The sequence below is a fragment of the Seriola dumerili genome, unplaced genomic scaffold, assembly GCF_002260705.1.
Source record: "Seriola dumerili isolate Sdu_G_001 unplaced genomic scaffold, Sdu_1.0 BDQW01000226.1, whole genome shotgun sequence".
Lineage (NCBI taxonomy): Eukaryota > Metazoa > Chordata > Actinopteri > Carangiformes > Carangidae > Seriola > Seriola dumerili.
Window position 1 is genome coordinate 3,243,979 of NW_019174481.1, and position 14,742 is coordinate 3,258,720.

The 14,742-nt window shown below is 40.2% G+C and overlaps 3 protein-coding genes across 6 annotated transcripts; 2 read left to right on the forward strand and 1 right to left on the reverse strand.

Moving 5' to 3' along the window:
- Positions 1-522: 522 nt before the first annotated feature.
- Positions 523-7,332, reverse strand: LOC111229183 (protein ABHD8-like). 2 transcript variants are annotated; one of them, XM_022755399.1, is made up of 5 exons: positions 6,977-7,332; positions 3,696-4,522; positions 3,394-3,564; positions 3,038-3,254; positions 523-2,914 (listed from the first exon to the last, which is right to left on the reverse strand). In XM_022755399.1, the coding sequence occupies exons 2-5, from the start codon at positions 4,511-4,513 to the stop codon at positions 2,702-2,704; spliced, it is 1,419 nt and encodes a 472-aa protein (XP_022611120.1). In that variant the 5' UTR covers positions 4,514-4,522; positions 6,977-7,332; the 3' UTR covers positions 523-2,701. The 2 variants fall into 2 exon arrangements, with proteins under 2 accessions (XP_022611120.1, XP_022611118.1); XM_022755397.1 differs by lacking the exon at positions 6,977-7,332 and having other exon boundaries at positions 3,696-4,549.
- A 1,643-nt stretch (positions 7,333-8,975) lies between these two features.
- Positions 8,976-10,261, forward strand: mrpl34 (mitochondrial ribosomal protein L34). Of its 2 annotated transcripts, none has more exons than XM_022755250.1 (2): positions 8,976-9,095; positions 9,588-10,261. In XM_022755250.1, exons 1-2 carry the CDS (start codon positions 9,040-9,042, stop codon positions 9,907-9,909), a joined length of 378 nt encoding a protein of 125 aa, XP_022610971.1. In that variant the 5' UTR covers positions 8,976-9,039; the 3' UTR covers positions 9,910-10,261. The 2 variants fall into 2 exon arrangements, with proteins under 2 accessions (XP_022610971.1, XP_022610972.1); XM_022755251.1 differs by having other exon boundaries at positions 9,591-10,261.
- A 1,039-nt stretch (positions 10,262-11,300) lies between these two features.
- LOC111228888 (DET1- and DDB1-associated protein 1-like) lies at positions 11,301-14,554 on the forward strand. Of its 2 annotated transcripts, none has more exons than XM_022754998.1 (5): positions 11,301-11,628; positions 11,880-11,960; positions 12,114-12,165; positions 12,471-12,532; positions 12,654-14,554. In XM_022754998.1, exons 1-5 carry the CDS (start codon positions 11,620-11,622, stop codon positions 12,756-12,758), a joined length of 309 nt encoding a protein of 102 aa, XP_022610719.1. In that variant the 5' UTR covers positions 11,301-11,619; the 3' UTR covers positions 12,759-14,554. The 2 variants fall into 2 exon arrangements, with proteins under 2 accessions (XP_022610719.1, XP_022610720.1); XM_022754999.1 differs by having other exon boundaries at positions 11,880-11,945.
- Positions 14,555-14,742: the final 188 nt, after the last annotated feature.

Below are 14,742 nucleotides of genomic sequence, written 5' to 3' on the forward strand. Positions count from 1 at the left end.
TGTTTCAAACACATTAGGTCACTATGTTAGAAATGTTTCACCTCAGTCATCTGTTGTCGCTGATCACAAGGACGTCTGTTTAATATTTAATTTTAATAAAATAATAAATATTGTACGTTAGCACAACCAGTGTTCACAGGGATTTATTTGGGAGTGGATTAAATTAGCTGCTATGCTGATAGGCTAAGAAAGGTATTTATTAAAAATGATTAGGGGAGATAATCTGATAATACTTAGGCTATGTGGCTGTATCTTGCATCTAGTCTTACCGCTTATGCTTCTGGCTGCAGTCCTTGTGTAAAAATCAGAACAAATAATCTGGTCTACCAATGTTTCTCCAAAAATGCCTGTAATTTCTTTGTTTTGTATTTGGTGTAAAATGCACAACAGTCATTTTCATATGTTTAATTTGTAATGAAATTATTGTAATGCAGCAATTGTAATGTAATGGAGAAAAACAAACCATATAACAGCAAAAACAACAAGCAAGCAAAAACACCTGTAGACTGTGAACATCTGTTTTATTTCATGCCAGGAAAGGCACATTCATACACTGAATCCGACTGTTTTCATAGGCTATATAATGTTATATGCATCTACACTCAGGCAGTGCATATATTATGATTCCCATGAATAAATGCAACAGTAACATTAGCACATTTTGTTAACCACAAAAAGATATAGCACATATGAGCACTGACAATTTGTATATGCACACTTTTAGCATAAGAGGAAGTACTTGTGCACCCTGTAGTCCATACAGTTTTACTGACCTTTTACACCAAAGGAAACATACAGTACATTGCATCAGCAGCACTTGTTGGTTTTTGGAAAGTCCATAGAGAATATATAACTTTTTAGAGGCGTCAGTGCCAGGTCAGTTTGTCTTCATTCTATTTCTCTCTATTTTGTTCCAGTTGCATAAGACCAGTCATGTTGCATCCGCATTCTGTCAAAATGCATATATAACAGACCAGCGTGGTGAGTACAGATGTCCCTCTTTTTAAGGGGACTTCCTCCTTTGGCCGACTCATGTTTGATTTTAAGCTTTGGACACCCAGTTTGAAATCCAACAGTTTACACTGTTTGCTACTCAAAACAGTATAAAGTATCCAGTCAACCTATAAGCACTGTCCAGGAGCATAATGGACTGTGCTTTTACTCGCACCTTACTGTCCCACTATGAGACAAAGCAACACCCATGAATGAATGTCTTTCAGTGAGCATAATGTTCAGCTCATTCTTTCAGTCTGACACTATTAGATAAATAGGATGGACTGGAGAGTAGTAGAGGAACACACACTTGGTTTGCGTTTATCAGCTTAAGAGACACAACAGCTTAAAGCGGTCAATACAACCACAATTTGTTATGGCAGTTGCTGTTATTTCAGAATAAAGGCAAAATAATACTTACATATTAAGAGGAACACTCGTTTGATTAGAGAGGAGTGCACTGGGAGTTTTTCAATATGAGAATATATTGCAACTGTCTGTAACAACCCTCATACCTTTTCATATTCTGAACTCATGCAGGGCCCCAGTACTCTGTATCCTTAGGATATTATATAGTTTTGAAGAAATGGCTGCTAGAATAAAGGAGGAGAACTATTAGGCATCCATGTTTGTTTACATCTGTTTTTTTGCAACCATTTCCCATAAATCTCTCATTGAATATTACTTAATTTTCATGCAACTATGAATTGATGAATTGGTTACATTGTGCTTAACATAGCCACACATAGCTTTTTGGATTTAGATTTTATATTAGAGTTCAATATATGGAAAATAAAGTGTAATTAAATTGTAATTTGGAAATAGATGATCCAATTTCACTGACTATAGCTATTGTGAGTCTTCATGTTTGAGATGGTGTTGAGTGCACTGTGTAAATGTGGTTAATAGGTGGCTGGTTTGTAGGTGAACTATGAATTTTTGTGTATCTCCTTCAGGCATCATGTATTTTCATGTATGCATGTGGTGCGATTATTAGTTACATTTTGCATGTACATCAGTATATATTTGATGATGTGAATCCATTTCCCTCTACCATCGAGTCAGTATTTGATAATATTAATTATTATCAACAGTTGAATTTTATCGTAAGCTATCCTTCACCATCACCATTCTGGCAAATCAGATCTGAAATTCCTCAGTCCAACACATTACTTTGCCAACTTCTCATTGAAAGCGGATGTAAGATGGCCCCAATGATAAGTTAATAATCATTTCATAAAGGTTGAAGAGAAGCTCTGCAGTACTTTACAGAATATTTGAGATAAAGGCGAGGAAATTCTGACACCATTTCATGGATTTTATGCCTCTTGCATCTTGTAGTAGTCAGTTCTTTCACCAGAAACATTTCATACACAAATCACAAATGGACATTGTCCTTTTGATCTCCAGGTACTGTGTCGCTTTGCAAACATGACGTGATGGAGCACAGACTCGTATCAAAAAGCGAAGCACAAACTGACTGTGTATTTGCATCCGTTCCTCTCGTCTTTATGTTTGTTCCATCGTTCTCTAGTTGGCACCATGCCTATGTCCTGCTTTATCTTGAAGCACCAGTGGCCGTCCGCATCCGTAAGATGTGGCCCTGTATATAACAGCTCTCAGCCTAGGAGCAGCCTTAAGAACACATGCCAACCGCCAAGAAAAGGCCTTCTGCTTGGTTCTGTGATCAAACTAGACTCCTGGTTGGTTATTTGTCCATATGGTTATTGATTTTCAGTGTGTGGAGAGTGTCACTGACAGCAACTGTCATCTCTGTGTCTGTCTTGCAGCTGTCTTTTCTGGACATGTCAGGCTCCCATAGGAAGAACTCGTGGAGGAGGGTGTTGACAATGTCAGGACACTCCATCATGACCATGTGACTTCCTTCCTCAATGACTTTTAAGAATGCAAACAAGAGGATCTACAAAAGGAGGCACAAATGAAAAAAAAAAATTCAATAGCAACAAACAGCACAAACACGACATTTCATATTAACAATCACATGATACATCAGCACTTGTTCACATATGAAGATGTTCTATACCTCTGCCATGCGCTGGTCCTCATCCATGGGCACAAACTTGTCACACATGCCATGAACCAGAAGGATGGGCACAGTGAGCTCAGCATGATAGACCTCATCCCCCTCAGGCCAGTACTGGCCACTCATCATGGCTCGCAGGACAAATGGAGACACATTGAAGGCATTGCCCTGCTTTAACAGCTGCTTTTCTTTGGCGCCCTGACGGGCAAATCCAGCTCTAGAGGAGAGAGAAAAAAAAGTTTTCTGTATCACTTTTCAACTGTTACAATCTTTTTTTGCCTGCGATGAGAGAAGTGACTGTGGTGTGTCATTATTTTGTAGGCCAAATTCTGGCACCACACAATTGCAGATCTTACTTGAGGAAGCTCCAGGCCAGACAGGGTGACAGACAGTGAAGGACGCAAGATGGCAGCTGGAAGATGGAGCAGAGGCTGGGCTCCAGAGCTGTGGGACCCCCTCCGTTGATCATCACCACCTTATGGACCAAATCAGGGTACTCATGGGCCAGGAAGGTGCAAAATGATACTCTGGAAGAGATATAATAAGATGGATATATAGTATGTAAACAGCATGTCGGAAAAAACTATTACTAAAGCTACTTCGATCGGCTGTAGAGTTGTTTCAGAGACACTGAAAAAAGCTTCTCACAAAGACTCACCCATATGAGTGGCCAATGAGAATGTTGCGTTTACGAGCATATCTCTTAAAGATGGCACGTAGGTCCTCCGCCAGGGCATAAAACGTATAAGCTGCTGCTATCTGTGGGGCAGTGCTCGCTCCATGCCCCGCCAGATCTGGCGCAATGACCTCATAGCCCAGCCGAGAGAAGAAGTCCAGTTGGCTGCCCCAAATGTCCAGAGAGCCTCCCACACCGTGCACAAAGAACAGCGCTACGTCTGAGTGCGTCCCTTTGCAGCTTGAGATCACCCTCCTTGAGTCAATAAACACCGTGCGCTTGGGCTTGCGACGGCGGCGGCGAGGAGGTGGGGCAGGTTTCTGTTCCCCAGGAGGTGGAGGAACTGGAGGAGGAACAGGGTTGGGGTCTGGAGAAGAGGCCAGTTCTTTGTAGTCAGCCAGCTCCACCTCCACAGTGCTACAAGGCTCCAGATCCCCATCCTGACACTGCAGGATCTCTGAGTGCAAAACATCGCCGAGATTCTCAATCACCAGCTGGCCGTTGCGGTAGACTGTGATCTTCCTCTTACAGTGGACACTGCTGCCGGTGCTGCTCTCATTATCCTCAGGAGAGCTGTCATCGTCACAGTCGCCATCCGGCCTCTCATGGCCTGAAACCTGGTCTTCCGTCACTAAGGGCTGACGCTCTGGGACAATGTGCCGTACTCGCAGGACTCTCCCAGGTTTCACCTCCACAAACTCAAATCCATCAGAAGGCTCTGACGACTCCAGGGGCAAGACCAGACTGGCAGCCTTCCCAGTCAGGCAGCACAGTATCCCTTCAGTGATGCTGGTCAGCATGGCGCCTCCCTGCATAAACAGCATCACACAGATACAACGAGGAGATCATCACTCAGATGTTAATTTGATATATAGCACGAAAGCAGACTATGAAATGTACAAAATGGAAAAATAGACAATGTATAAACATATGGCTGTGGTTTGTGAAGCTTATTACCCTTCTCCAATTAGCGTTTCACTATTCATGTGTTCCTCACAGTTTCAAGCATAAGCATTATGCTTTGCAGGTTTGCAGTGTTTGCAAATGTCAACAGCTCACCAGGAAGAAATTGGGTCCCAGCTTGACTCCTATAAAATTGGGCCCAAGCTGTTTCCTAGCAACGCAGTTACAATGCAATAGTCTTCTTTATCCTTTCATCAGACCACAGGCAGTGTCAGGTGAAATGAAACACACCAAGAACGGGGATGCTATCAGTTTAACAGACAGCAAACCACTATGCAAATTCAAAATACCACAGTCAGTGTAAGTGCAGCACCAACAGCCTTTGTAAAGCTCTACCAACACACTCACCTGGGTGACAAAGCAGCTTAACATTCAGAGATTCCACGTTCATAAACACGCAACTAAAAACAATACTTGTCCCCTATGTCAGTGAGGACCGACCATTCACATGCCGACCTAGACGTATGCTATTAATAACGTCGTGCCCCCCACCCCCCCTCCCGTTTCACATGGTCAGAATCAGGATATATATAAATAGAAAACATCAGTCATATGGCACGACGGCATACAATGTCTCGTGCCAGTGTGACAGCAGTTTTCCAGGCTATACCATTTCCAGTGGAGATGAGACAAAAAAAAAAACTGTCTTTGTGTTCCTGCTCAGGTCCAGTCATAGCTAAACTGCATATTGCCATGTTCTGCAAATGAAGCATCGTTGGTCCTCACTTCTCATACAAACACAGGCTGGTTATCTCAGGGAAACACAGTGGGAAGAGTCACGTCTAACATGGAAAGGCTTTATTGTTTCCTGGTTACAGAAACTGTGAAGCAGAGCTCAGTAAGCACATTATTGCCTACAGGGCAGACAGTCGCATCACTGCTCATAATATAGCATCCATGCATGTTTAGATGAGACGTTGAGAGACGATATGTAATAAATATGAATGGGTGACAACATCAGTGAAAGAGACTTTTATTGCACTGGCGCTACAGTGAGGGGGAAAATGGAGCTGGTTTACCTAGTGTATGTCTGCGTGTGCACAGGAGGGTTCATGTGTGCATGTGTCTGTGTGCATGTGTTGTTGTTGTTGGCAGGATGGTCTGAAGGTCAGTGCATCAAGAGCTATCCAGTTACACCCTGGAGCTGGATGAATGTTAACTGACTGTCCTGTCTTTCCGCAAACATCAACATGGAGCGTTGACACAAGAAGCAAACAGACAGTGTCAGTCAGCAGAACTGCAGCAAGCCTTGATTTATAGTGTCTGTCTGTCTCTCTGTCTATCTATCTATGTATCTATCTATCTATCTATTTTTGATGGTTCTTAAACATTTTTGTCAATCTGTCATTTTATTATCAACCAATCAGTCATGTCACATCAGCTACAAGTGGTAAATGATGAGAGGTTGTCCCTCATGACAGTGGTGAACACTCCACATCAAGCAGGATGTCACTTAACAGTTTGGATGTCCCTGGCATACAGATACACTTCCCCTCATTAACAGAAAACTACAGCAGCACTGATCAGCAGAGCTATCATTTACATCAGGGATTCTCTTCCTGACCTACTATCTATCCCTCACTTGCATGAACCAGGATTTCAATATGGCAACTCAAATCTACCCACCCTGAAGTCAAACAGGCTGAAGGTTACTCAGCCATGTTCATGTTTTTTTTTGTCTGCACTGCAGAGTATATAGGTTGATATATCTGCCAAGTCTTACACTAACACACATTTGGTACACTATGTGCTGCTCTATTTTCATAGCGTGGGTTTACACACAGTACAGTACCAGGCAGTCTGCCATGATATCTGCACAAGAAATGCGTATGTGCAAAAATGAGACCAATATTTAAAAAAATAAATAAATAAAAGGGCCTAGGCACAAATGTCCTATATGACGTTGCTGGTTCTTCAAGCCTATGACCCCAAAACACCAAGCCATCAACCGCAGTACTAGGCTTCATATTTCAATAGTTTGACATAAATCATTAAGTGTCATGTTTCACAATAATGAAAAAAGTGCACTACATTAATAAATAGCATCGCTTAACATATATTTGAAGGATTAAAAATCCGTAGCAGGCTTTTGGAAGGCCGTGATTGCAAAGTCTATATTACTGATAGATTTTACATTTAAATGTGAATAAACAACAGTTGACAGATGTATTATTTTTGCTCTGTCACAGGACAAATGCATGCAGTAACCGTGCAGCTGTTTATCGATGCTGATGCCAATATGTTGCACAATAAACATTAGCTCATTAGACAACATAATGCAATCAAAATCGACCCCTTACCTGCAGAATTACTGATGATTGAGGTGATTAGGAATGTGCACCAAAAGATGACAGTCAAGGGCCGACGAAACTGAAGTGAGAAAACGTTGCATTTGGTGCAACAACTCGTCTACGCTAGAGACGCTGCAAAATAGTGAAAACGTCTTATTAGCCTTGTTAGACTGCTACCACAGAACACGGAGGGGCTTGCAGTTATGAGAAGGCATGCATCTAGAAAACTGTGCAAATTGCATTTTAATAAGATACCCATTACGATAACAAACGCCAATGTTTTTCTCCCTCAGCATCCACTGCGCATCCAGGCCAGACCCTACCCACCCCTGCTGCCCTAGTATCCGCATCAGCCACAGCAGTGTTCGGGCATCTTGGGTCCTGAGTGGCAGTGCGCAGGGCGAATAGAAGAACTGAGTGTTCTGAGAGGAGGCCAATGAGAGAAGCTTGATTCCCTGTTGCTAAGGCTGACAGAGTAGCAACACGCGCGCGTGCGTGTGCGTGCGTGCTTGCGGTCAGGAAGAGTGACAGAAATGATAAACTAATAGTCCAGTTATTTATCCAAATTTGCCACAATCAGGTCTGAATATGTGGCTCCATTTCAAATTCCACATCTGATTTGAAATCATCTGAACTGAATCATCACGAGCTGACACCCAAACGTCTTATTGCAGCTGCTGCATCACTGTAGGGAGAAATGACCTTTAAGTTTTGACATTGTCTTTAGATGTGCTCTCTTAATGTTACCCCTGAACTAACATCAACAATGTGAAACCGCTGGGACAGTCCGGTGCCTGTCACTGAATAGACAGCTATGACGTTTATGGGGCGGAGACGGGCGGAGGGTCTGTGAGTCAACAGCTGTGTACTCTCTGTTAGTGTCTGGCGGCCAGTGTAAATAACAATTATTCTTTATGTTTATGCCAAGCAGGCATTGCAGTTTTAATAGAGGGCTATAAAAATCAATCAGGCCAATTAACATGCCAGGGTAGCCCTACTGTATATGGAACTTTCCCCTCCCATATCCACTATGAAAACAAACTATATTGCATGAAAAGGCGATTTCCTTATTATCAGAGAACAAACAACCCTCATGTAACCACTTATTCAGGATGTAAATCTTTATTGTACTGTTGAGATGAACACCATTTTCTCAGTTGTGAACCAATCCTCAGTTATTCCCAAAATATTACATTTTCTCACACCTAATTTTGTCATACACAACCTCATTCTTGTCAAACAGAATTCAGATGTATTAGTACAAATAACTTCTATCTACCTGCACATACTAAATCTCTCTTATCAACATGCTCATTGTGTAAATGCTCATATTAAAGATAATGTATCCAGACCCTATGAAAGCAGCAGCCTTAAATGTATATTAATATCGGGGGTTGCATGTAAATCTAAATACATAAATAAAGACACAGTTTCAGTAGATTCCTACATATTGGCAAAACTATTCAACCTTTTGACTGTTGAAGGGAATTACATTTTGGTAGCAGTGCTGCACTAATTAAATAAAGTAAATATATTATACATTATTTGAATGAGACACATTGCAAATTAAGTGAATTGTTGTGCTGCAGGGATTTAGGGTGACTGCACCTAGTCATGTATATAATACAGTGTGCGTTGCAAAAATGAGAATTGTAACAGTGTCTCAAAAAAAAGACGTGCACATGAAATTGAGGAAAAGCTACACATTTTTTTATACCCTGAGTAAAAACTCTTAGGCAGAACTTCCTCTCAGACAGCACACAAATCCCATTTTACACCTTGTTTCGTATCTCCGTCTGGCACTAACCTGAAACTATAACCTTTAAATTAATTCCTGAGCCTTGCCAACAAACTGTGTCATTGGTGAAAAATGGTGCTGGCGGTTTATACACTGCTTGAAGATTTTAGCCTTGAAAGCGTAACTCAGGGGAAATATTTCCTACTCCAGCAAAAAGCATTTCAATTGGCCGAAAAGTCTGAGCCAATCACTGTGCTTCATATACGGCGGGTGGCTAGCAGACCTGTGACATTCACTGTTCTCATGTCTGTGTCAACTGTATAAATATCTCAAAATGAACACTATACTGTCGTCTTTTTCCCGACTGCGTGGGATAACCTATTTCAGCAGGTAACTAGAGTTGCACATGTTTTCATAAAAGACAAACGGCAAAGCCAACACTGCTTGTTTACGATGCTAACATTGACAAGCTAGCTTAGCAGTAGTTAGCAGCGTGGATAGTTAATCATGAAGGTAGTTAGCTACTGGTTGGAAATATTTAGTTGGTTGATGGATAATCTAACTATAGCTTAATGATATCTGATCAAACCAAAGTTCAAATGGACAAATTATAAACGTAATTTTTCTGTATTTATGAACGACTATACATGTATAATCCTGTGTGACTCAAGTACAATAGTAATTGTGAAATGACAGGATGTTGTGACTTAAAGTAACAGTTAAAATTTGTCATCAAATGTCATCATAATGTTGATGGTAGAAATCAAGGCTTTTGCAGTACCATAAATGTATTACAACTCAAGTGTTTCATCGCAGCAGTTATATGGCATAGTATTAGAGAATAGTATTTGTTTGTAACATTGTTTATCTGTGCTCTTTCAGCAGCATCCCTGCAGGGAACCTTGCAACAATGGGCACCTCTCCTCTCAGATTATTCAGCAACTGGATTGCACCTAGAGCTGCTGCAGGACTTCAGATTTCCAGATGCGGGCCGCTTTCTTCACAAGCTGAGGGTTCAGGAGTGTTCCAGCAGCTTCCATGGCAATACCAGCAGGTACGGACACGGAAAAGAGGCACGGAGTATCAGCCCAAGAACATCAAACGCAAGAGGACCCACGGCTGGATCAAGAGGATTAGCTCACAAGGAGGCATAGAAGTGATTCTACGGCGCATGCTCAAGGGACGGAAATCACTCTCACACTGAAGGTTCTTGTTGGAAGAACTTGTTAAGACTTTCAAAAAATGCTGGAGGAGCTCAGCAAAGAGAAAAGAACTTGTATATCGGGTTAATTGGTGATACTGGATGTGGTTTGGGTTTGGCATTCCCACCGCATTCATAATGGGTGGGAGAGTGGAAACTGGCCTTCAACAAAAAAGTTGTATTTTCCTTGAATCCGTCCATAAATCTGCTAGTTTCATACAATATTTAATGGGGCTTAATTTCATACATATTAAATAATACTCAACATCTATGTAAAGTTATGGGCATAATCATTAAATGTAAGCAGATTTATGGATTTTTTTTTCTTTTGAGCTTGTGTGATATTTGTTTGAAAGACAAAAATGTGACTTTAATAAAATAAAATTGCCAAATCACCGTCATGTTACTTCTTCAATAAAAACCATCCATGCAGAATTTACAAAACATGCATTTGTGATTGAAAGAAGTGCCTCCAAGTGATAATCTTGACCTTCAAAGTTGGCTGCCATCTACTGTTTGTGACAAAGTTGTAGCTGTATTCAACTGAAAGCAATATAAAGAGAGCTTTAACTAGATATTTGAGATGCAGGGGGAGAGGACTTCTTTCAGACAGTGTAGAGAGGAGTCCTTGTGGCTCTCTGTTACGTCATGTAAGATAACACAGAATTTCCTTAGCTGGCTTTCATTTATAAAACAAGAAACAGGTGAAAATTAGAAGTTGTGACAACTAAAAATTAGACAAGAGAAAACTGACATTAACTTATAATTTTATATGCCAGATAACATACATGAGTATGTGGAAATAGTACTTGGTAGTAATTGAATAATATGCAGTTAAAACTACAGTTTTAGCACATTTATTTCACAGTAGTTGGTTCAGTATGAGTTTAAAAGTAGTTTTTGGAAAGAGCTGGTTTTAATATATTCACTGCTGCGACTTGTGTCTATAACCTTATAATATCACGTTGCTAATTTATGCATTTTATATGAACGATTCAGATAAAAAATATATTTATCATCAACCTTATTAGTAACTGGTCATTAAATTTGCGCTTTTAGAGGAGAGAATGCATTGTTGTTACATTTAGTTTTTTTAATCAGTATTTCAACCGTCATTCACTCTGTTCTTATTCGCTCAACTCAGTTGTGTTCGGCAGCAGCAGGTAACAGAAGCATAAACGCATATTGTACACGCAGGCAGACACAGCAGAAAATACTTGTGTTGTTTTCACTAGAGCTGCATGCCACCACCGACCTTAACTGGAGGATTGGTCTGTTACATAATCGCTTTCTAACCAATCAGCGCCTTGCTTTTTCTCTCTCTTCACAGATCGCCCGCTGGTCAACCAATCAGGTACGTCGAATCTCGGACTGTAACCGCCCCCGAACAGACGAACAACAAAAATGGAGTTGTGAACTAGTAGCAACTTAGCTACCAGAGGACGTTCAATTTCTGTCTTTGCTTAAACACCTTTACGTGAGTGGAAGTTTCTACCTGACCGAAGTAGCGCAATGCGACCATATCAAAGTAATACGTAGTTTGTATTTTGTAGCAGTCGTAAGAAGCTATCGAGCGGGTAAACAAACCGGTATCTTGGCTACGACAAAGACAACAAGGTTTAGCAGCTAGCCAGCTAAAAGAGTAGCATCTGCTCGTGTTCACTCTCACCGTGAGGAGCTAGTCAACAAACGAGGAGCGTGACTCGGGCAAAAATGGAGAAGGTAGGTCCATATGTGTTTCTTTACTTAATCGTCGTGTCAGCTTGGTTGGTTTTTTATTGTATTGGTATTGATAAACATGTTTCGTGCGTGGTGGCAAATAGAACATGGTCTCTGTCACTGGTGAAATGAAAGGGGTAGGAATTGTTCTGGCTGTGGTAGTTGGCCCTACCACCCGGGACTTTCCACGAGTTACAACAGTAGGCACGGAGAAACGTTTTTGTTCATATTGTTCTTCTCTGTTGCGTCCACAGGGAGATTTCCTGAAGGGACTACCAGTCTACAACAAAAACAACTTCAGCAGGTTCCATGCAGACTCTGTATGTAAAGCATCAGTAAGTGATCCTGTTTGTTCTCAAAGTGCTAACATTAGGATAAAAATCACATGTTGGCAGTTCATGGTGTAATTTAAGTGAGTTAAATTCAAGAATTTTTGGTCACATGGTCTGTCATCTTACACACTAATGTGGATCTCAATATTGTTTTAGAACCGTCGGCCATCTGTGTATCTTCCCACCCGAGAATATCCATCAGAGCAGAGTACGTACTTGGACTGAGAGGATGTACATTGAGCTGGAGAAACTACATATTTCTATCCAAATGTTAAATATTGATTATATATTTTAGTTTTATCTGAATAAAGCAGTGTTCCCAAAGCACACATGACATTTTTTTCCTTAGCCATGGTCTCAATTTCCCTCTCAAATCACCTTCACTTCTAGGATGACATAGTAGTAAACACAAAGTCTGTTCATCTTTATGAGAACAGCTAATTTCTACACATTTGATCTTCACCTTGTAATGTGTCTCTCATGATCAAATAAGTGTCTGTTGTTTCTCCTCAGTCATAGTCACAGAGAAGACAAACATCTTGTTGCGATATCTCCATCAACAGTGGGACAAAAAGGTAAAGGTTTTAAAGAGACTCATAAGTGCTGGTGCTAATTGCGTTATCTGTGACAGTAGAGATCCTCTGTGTTGCTGTTAATAATTTGTTAAATGTCATCCTTCTTTTCTTGTGTCTTCAGAATGCAGCAAAAAAGCGAGAGCAGGAACATGTAGAGGGGGAGAACATGGCTCCTCCAAGAAAAATTGCCAGAACGGACAGCCGAGAGCTGAATGAGGATTCATAAAGCAATGTGCTGTCAGTGCACACCCAGCAGAGACTGACCTACACGAACAAAATGCACACACGGATTCAGGATATATGTTTGCAAACCCAGGCCTTGACACTGAAGCACACAAGGATCGACACATTTCAGACCACAGTCTTCATGACATTAATTTCAAAAGTAGAGAGATTTATGTAACCAAAAGCTTTTTTTCCTCAGTTTATTTACTGCTCTCCCTCGCTTTATCCTTTACTTCCAAAAACCTATGCCTCAGATTTTAGTCTTTGTAGTTTTAAAAATAACATACATCTACCTCCTTATTCCTCAGCCCCACTGGTTTTCATTCACGTATGCTCACAGACTTTTCTTTGAAATATGCAGGGAGTTAAATCATTGCTCCTCTGCTACCATTTAAGAGTTTACAGCTATAGTTATTCATACCATCTCTGAGATATGCATGCTTTAAGTTAAGGCTGTATTTGTGATTAAGTGGCATGCCATCTTTTTTGGCTCCCACCCCATTTGTATTTTTTTTTTAGTTTTGAATTATGTAATGACAGTGGTCCTTTAAAATATTATTTTAGCTCATCCTTTATGTGATTACTGTCATTAGAGTAACTGAAAATAAAACAGCAGTTGTTCCTTGCTTAGATTGATTATCCATTCAGGGTTTGTTATGGATTGTGTTGTGGAAAAAGACGCGTGCTGAAAGAAATTTTTTTATGTTTTCTCCTGATGAATAATGATTTATTGCCTTAAGTGGAAGTGAGTGTGTTTTCACTATGTCTTAGATCGCCCCCTTGGTTTACATTGTTGTTTTAGGAGGAATTGAACCAATGCTGATCTGAGTGGATATTAGCATGTCCTTTCAATGAGGATGCATTTAAGCCAATACAGTCATGTTAGAGGATGCAAACTCTTTTTGTACAGTATGATCTGCAGATTTTGTAGCTATATTCATGACTTTATGAGCAGAGCCTGTGTGTTTGTAATTGCAAAGTTAGCACAGTATTTTATGAAAGGCACACAGGTATGTGTAAATCTACACTTTAGCGACTAACATGTAGGCTTCCTGTAAGGGCTGCTGTCAATCCTTGTCATAATTGTGCCATTCACGTTTGTCCAATAGGTCGATCAGTTGAGTCATAGTGAGGGAATATGTGTTTGGATTTACAAGCTTTTGACAGCAGGGCTAAGTAAACAGTCTGTGTGTGCTGCTCGTAAAATTGGTGAAGCTCATCATAATGCTCCATGAGTTTTGTATATTTGTACAGTGTGTATATTGTGATTGTTCTAATCAGGTAACAAGACAACTACTCACTCTTTATCTTCCCTAAGGCAGCCATATTGTTATTTCACAATGTTTAGCCAAATTGTTCTTTTACATCAGAGGGATACAAACCAGAGTTTGGTTCATAACAAACAAAAACATTTTATTTAATTTGCTTTGCACCTTTAGAAAAATCAGTTTTTGCAAATTTTTTAAAAGAGGAAGCTGCTGCAAATTGTGTTTACCACATTTTCAGTGTTTGGCATGGCAGATTAATGTTTAAAGGTTTACAGAGTATGTTTTCAGTTTTAATTTTTGCTGCTCATGTAAATCAAACCAAGTAGAATACACACTGTGAGTTTCTCAAGTATGACTTTAACCTACAGACGTTCAGTGTTTTATTTTTCCCAGCTCTCCATAGAAGAGTGTGCTAATTCTACTTTAGTGATATGGTTTGTATCACATCACCTGATTTAAGTTTGGAATGTGTTTATTGTTAAATGCTTTGCGTTGAGTTTATTGTATAAATGCATTGTTGTCAATTTAAGATCTTGCTCTGTATAGATTATACTATGAATACAGTAAAGGCTATAACTCACAGTAATTAACTGTTTTTTGGGTGGAACTGAAGAAAATCTCCTCCTTCCTATAACATATAGCAAATAGGATGGAATTTGATTGGAAATTATCTTACATCGTTCTTCAGGAGTGTGTTTATTCAAGAGTGTGTTCTGT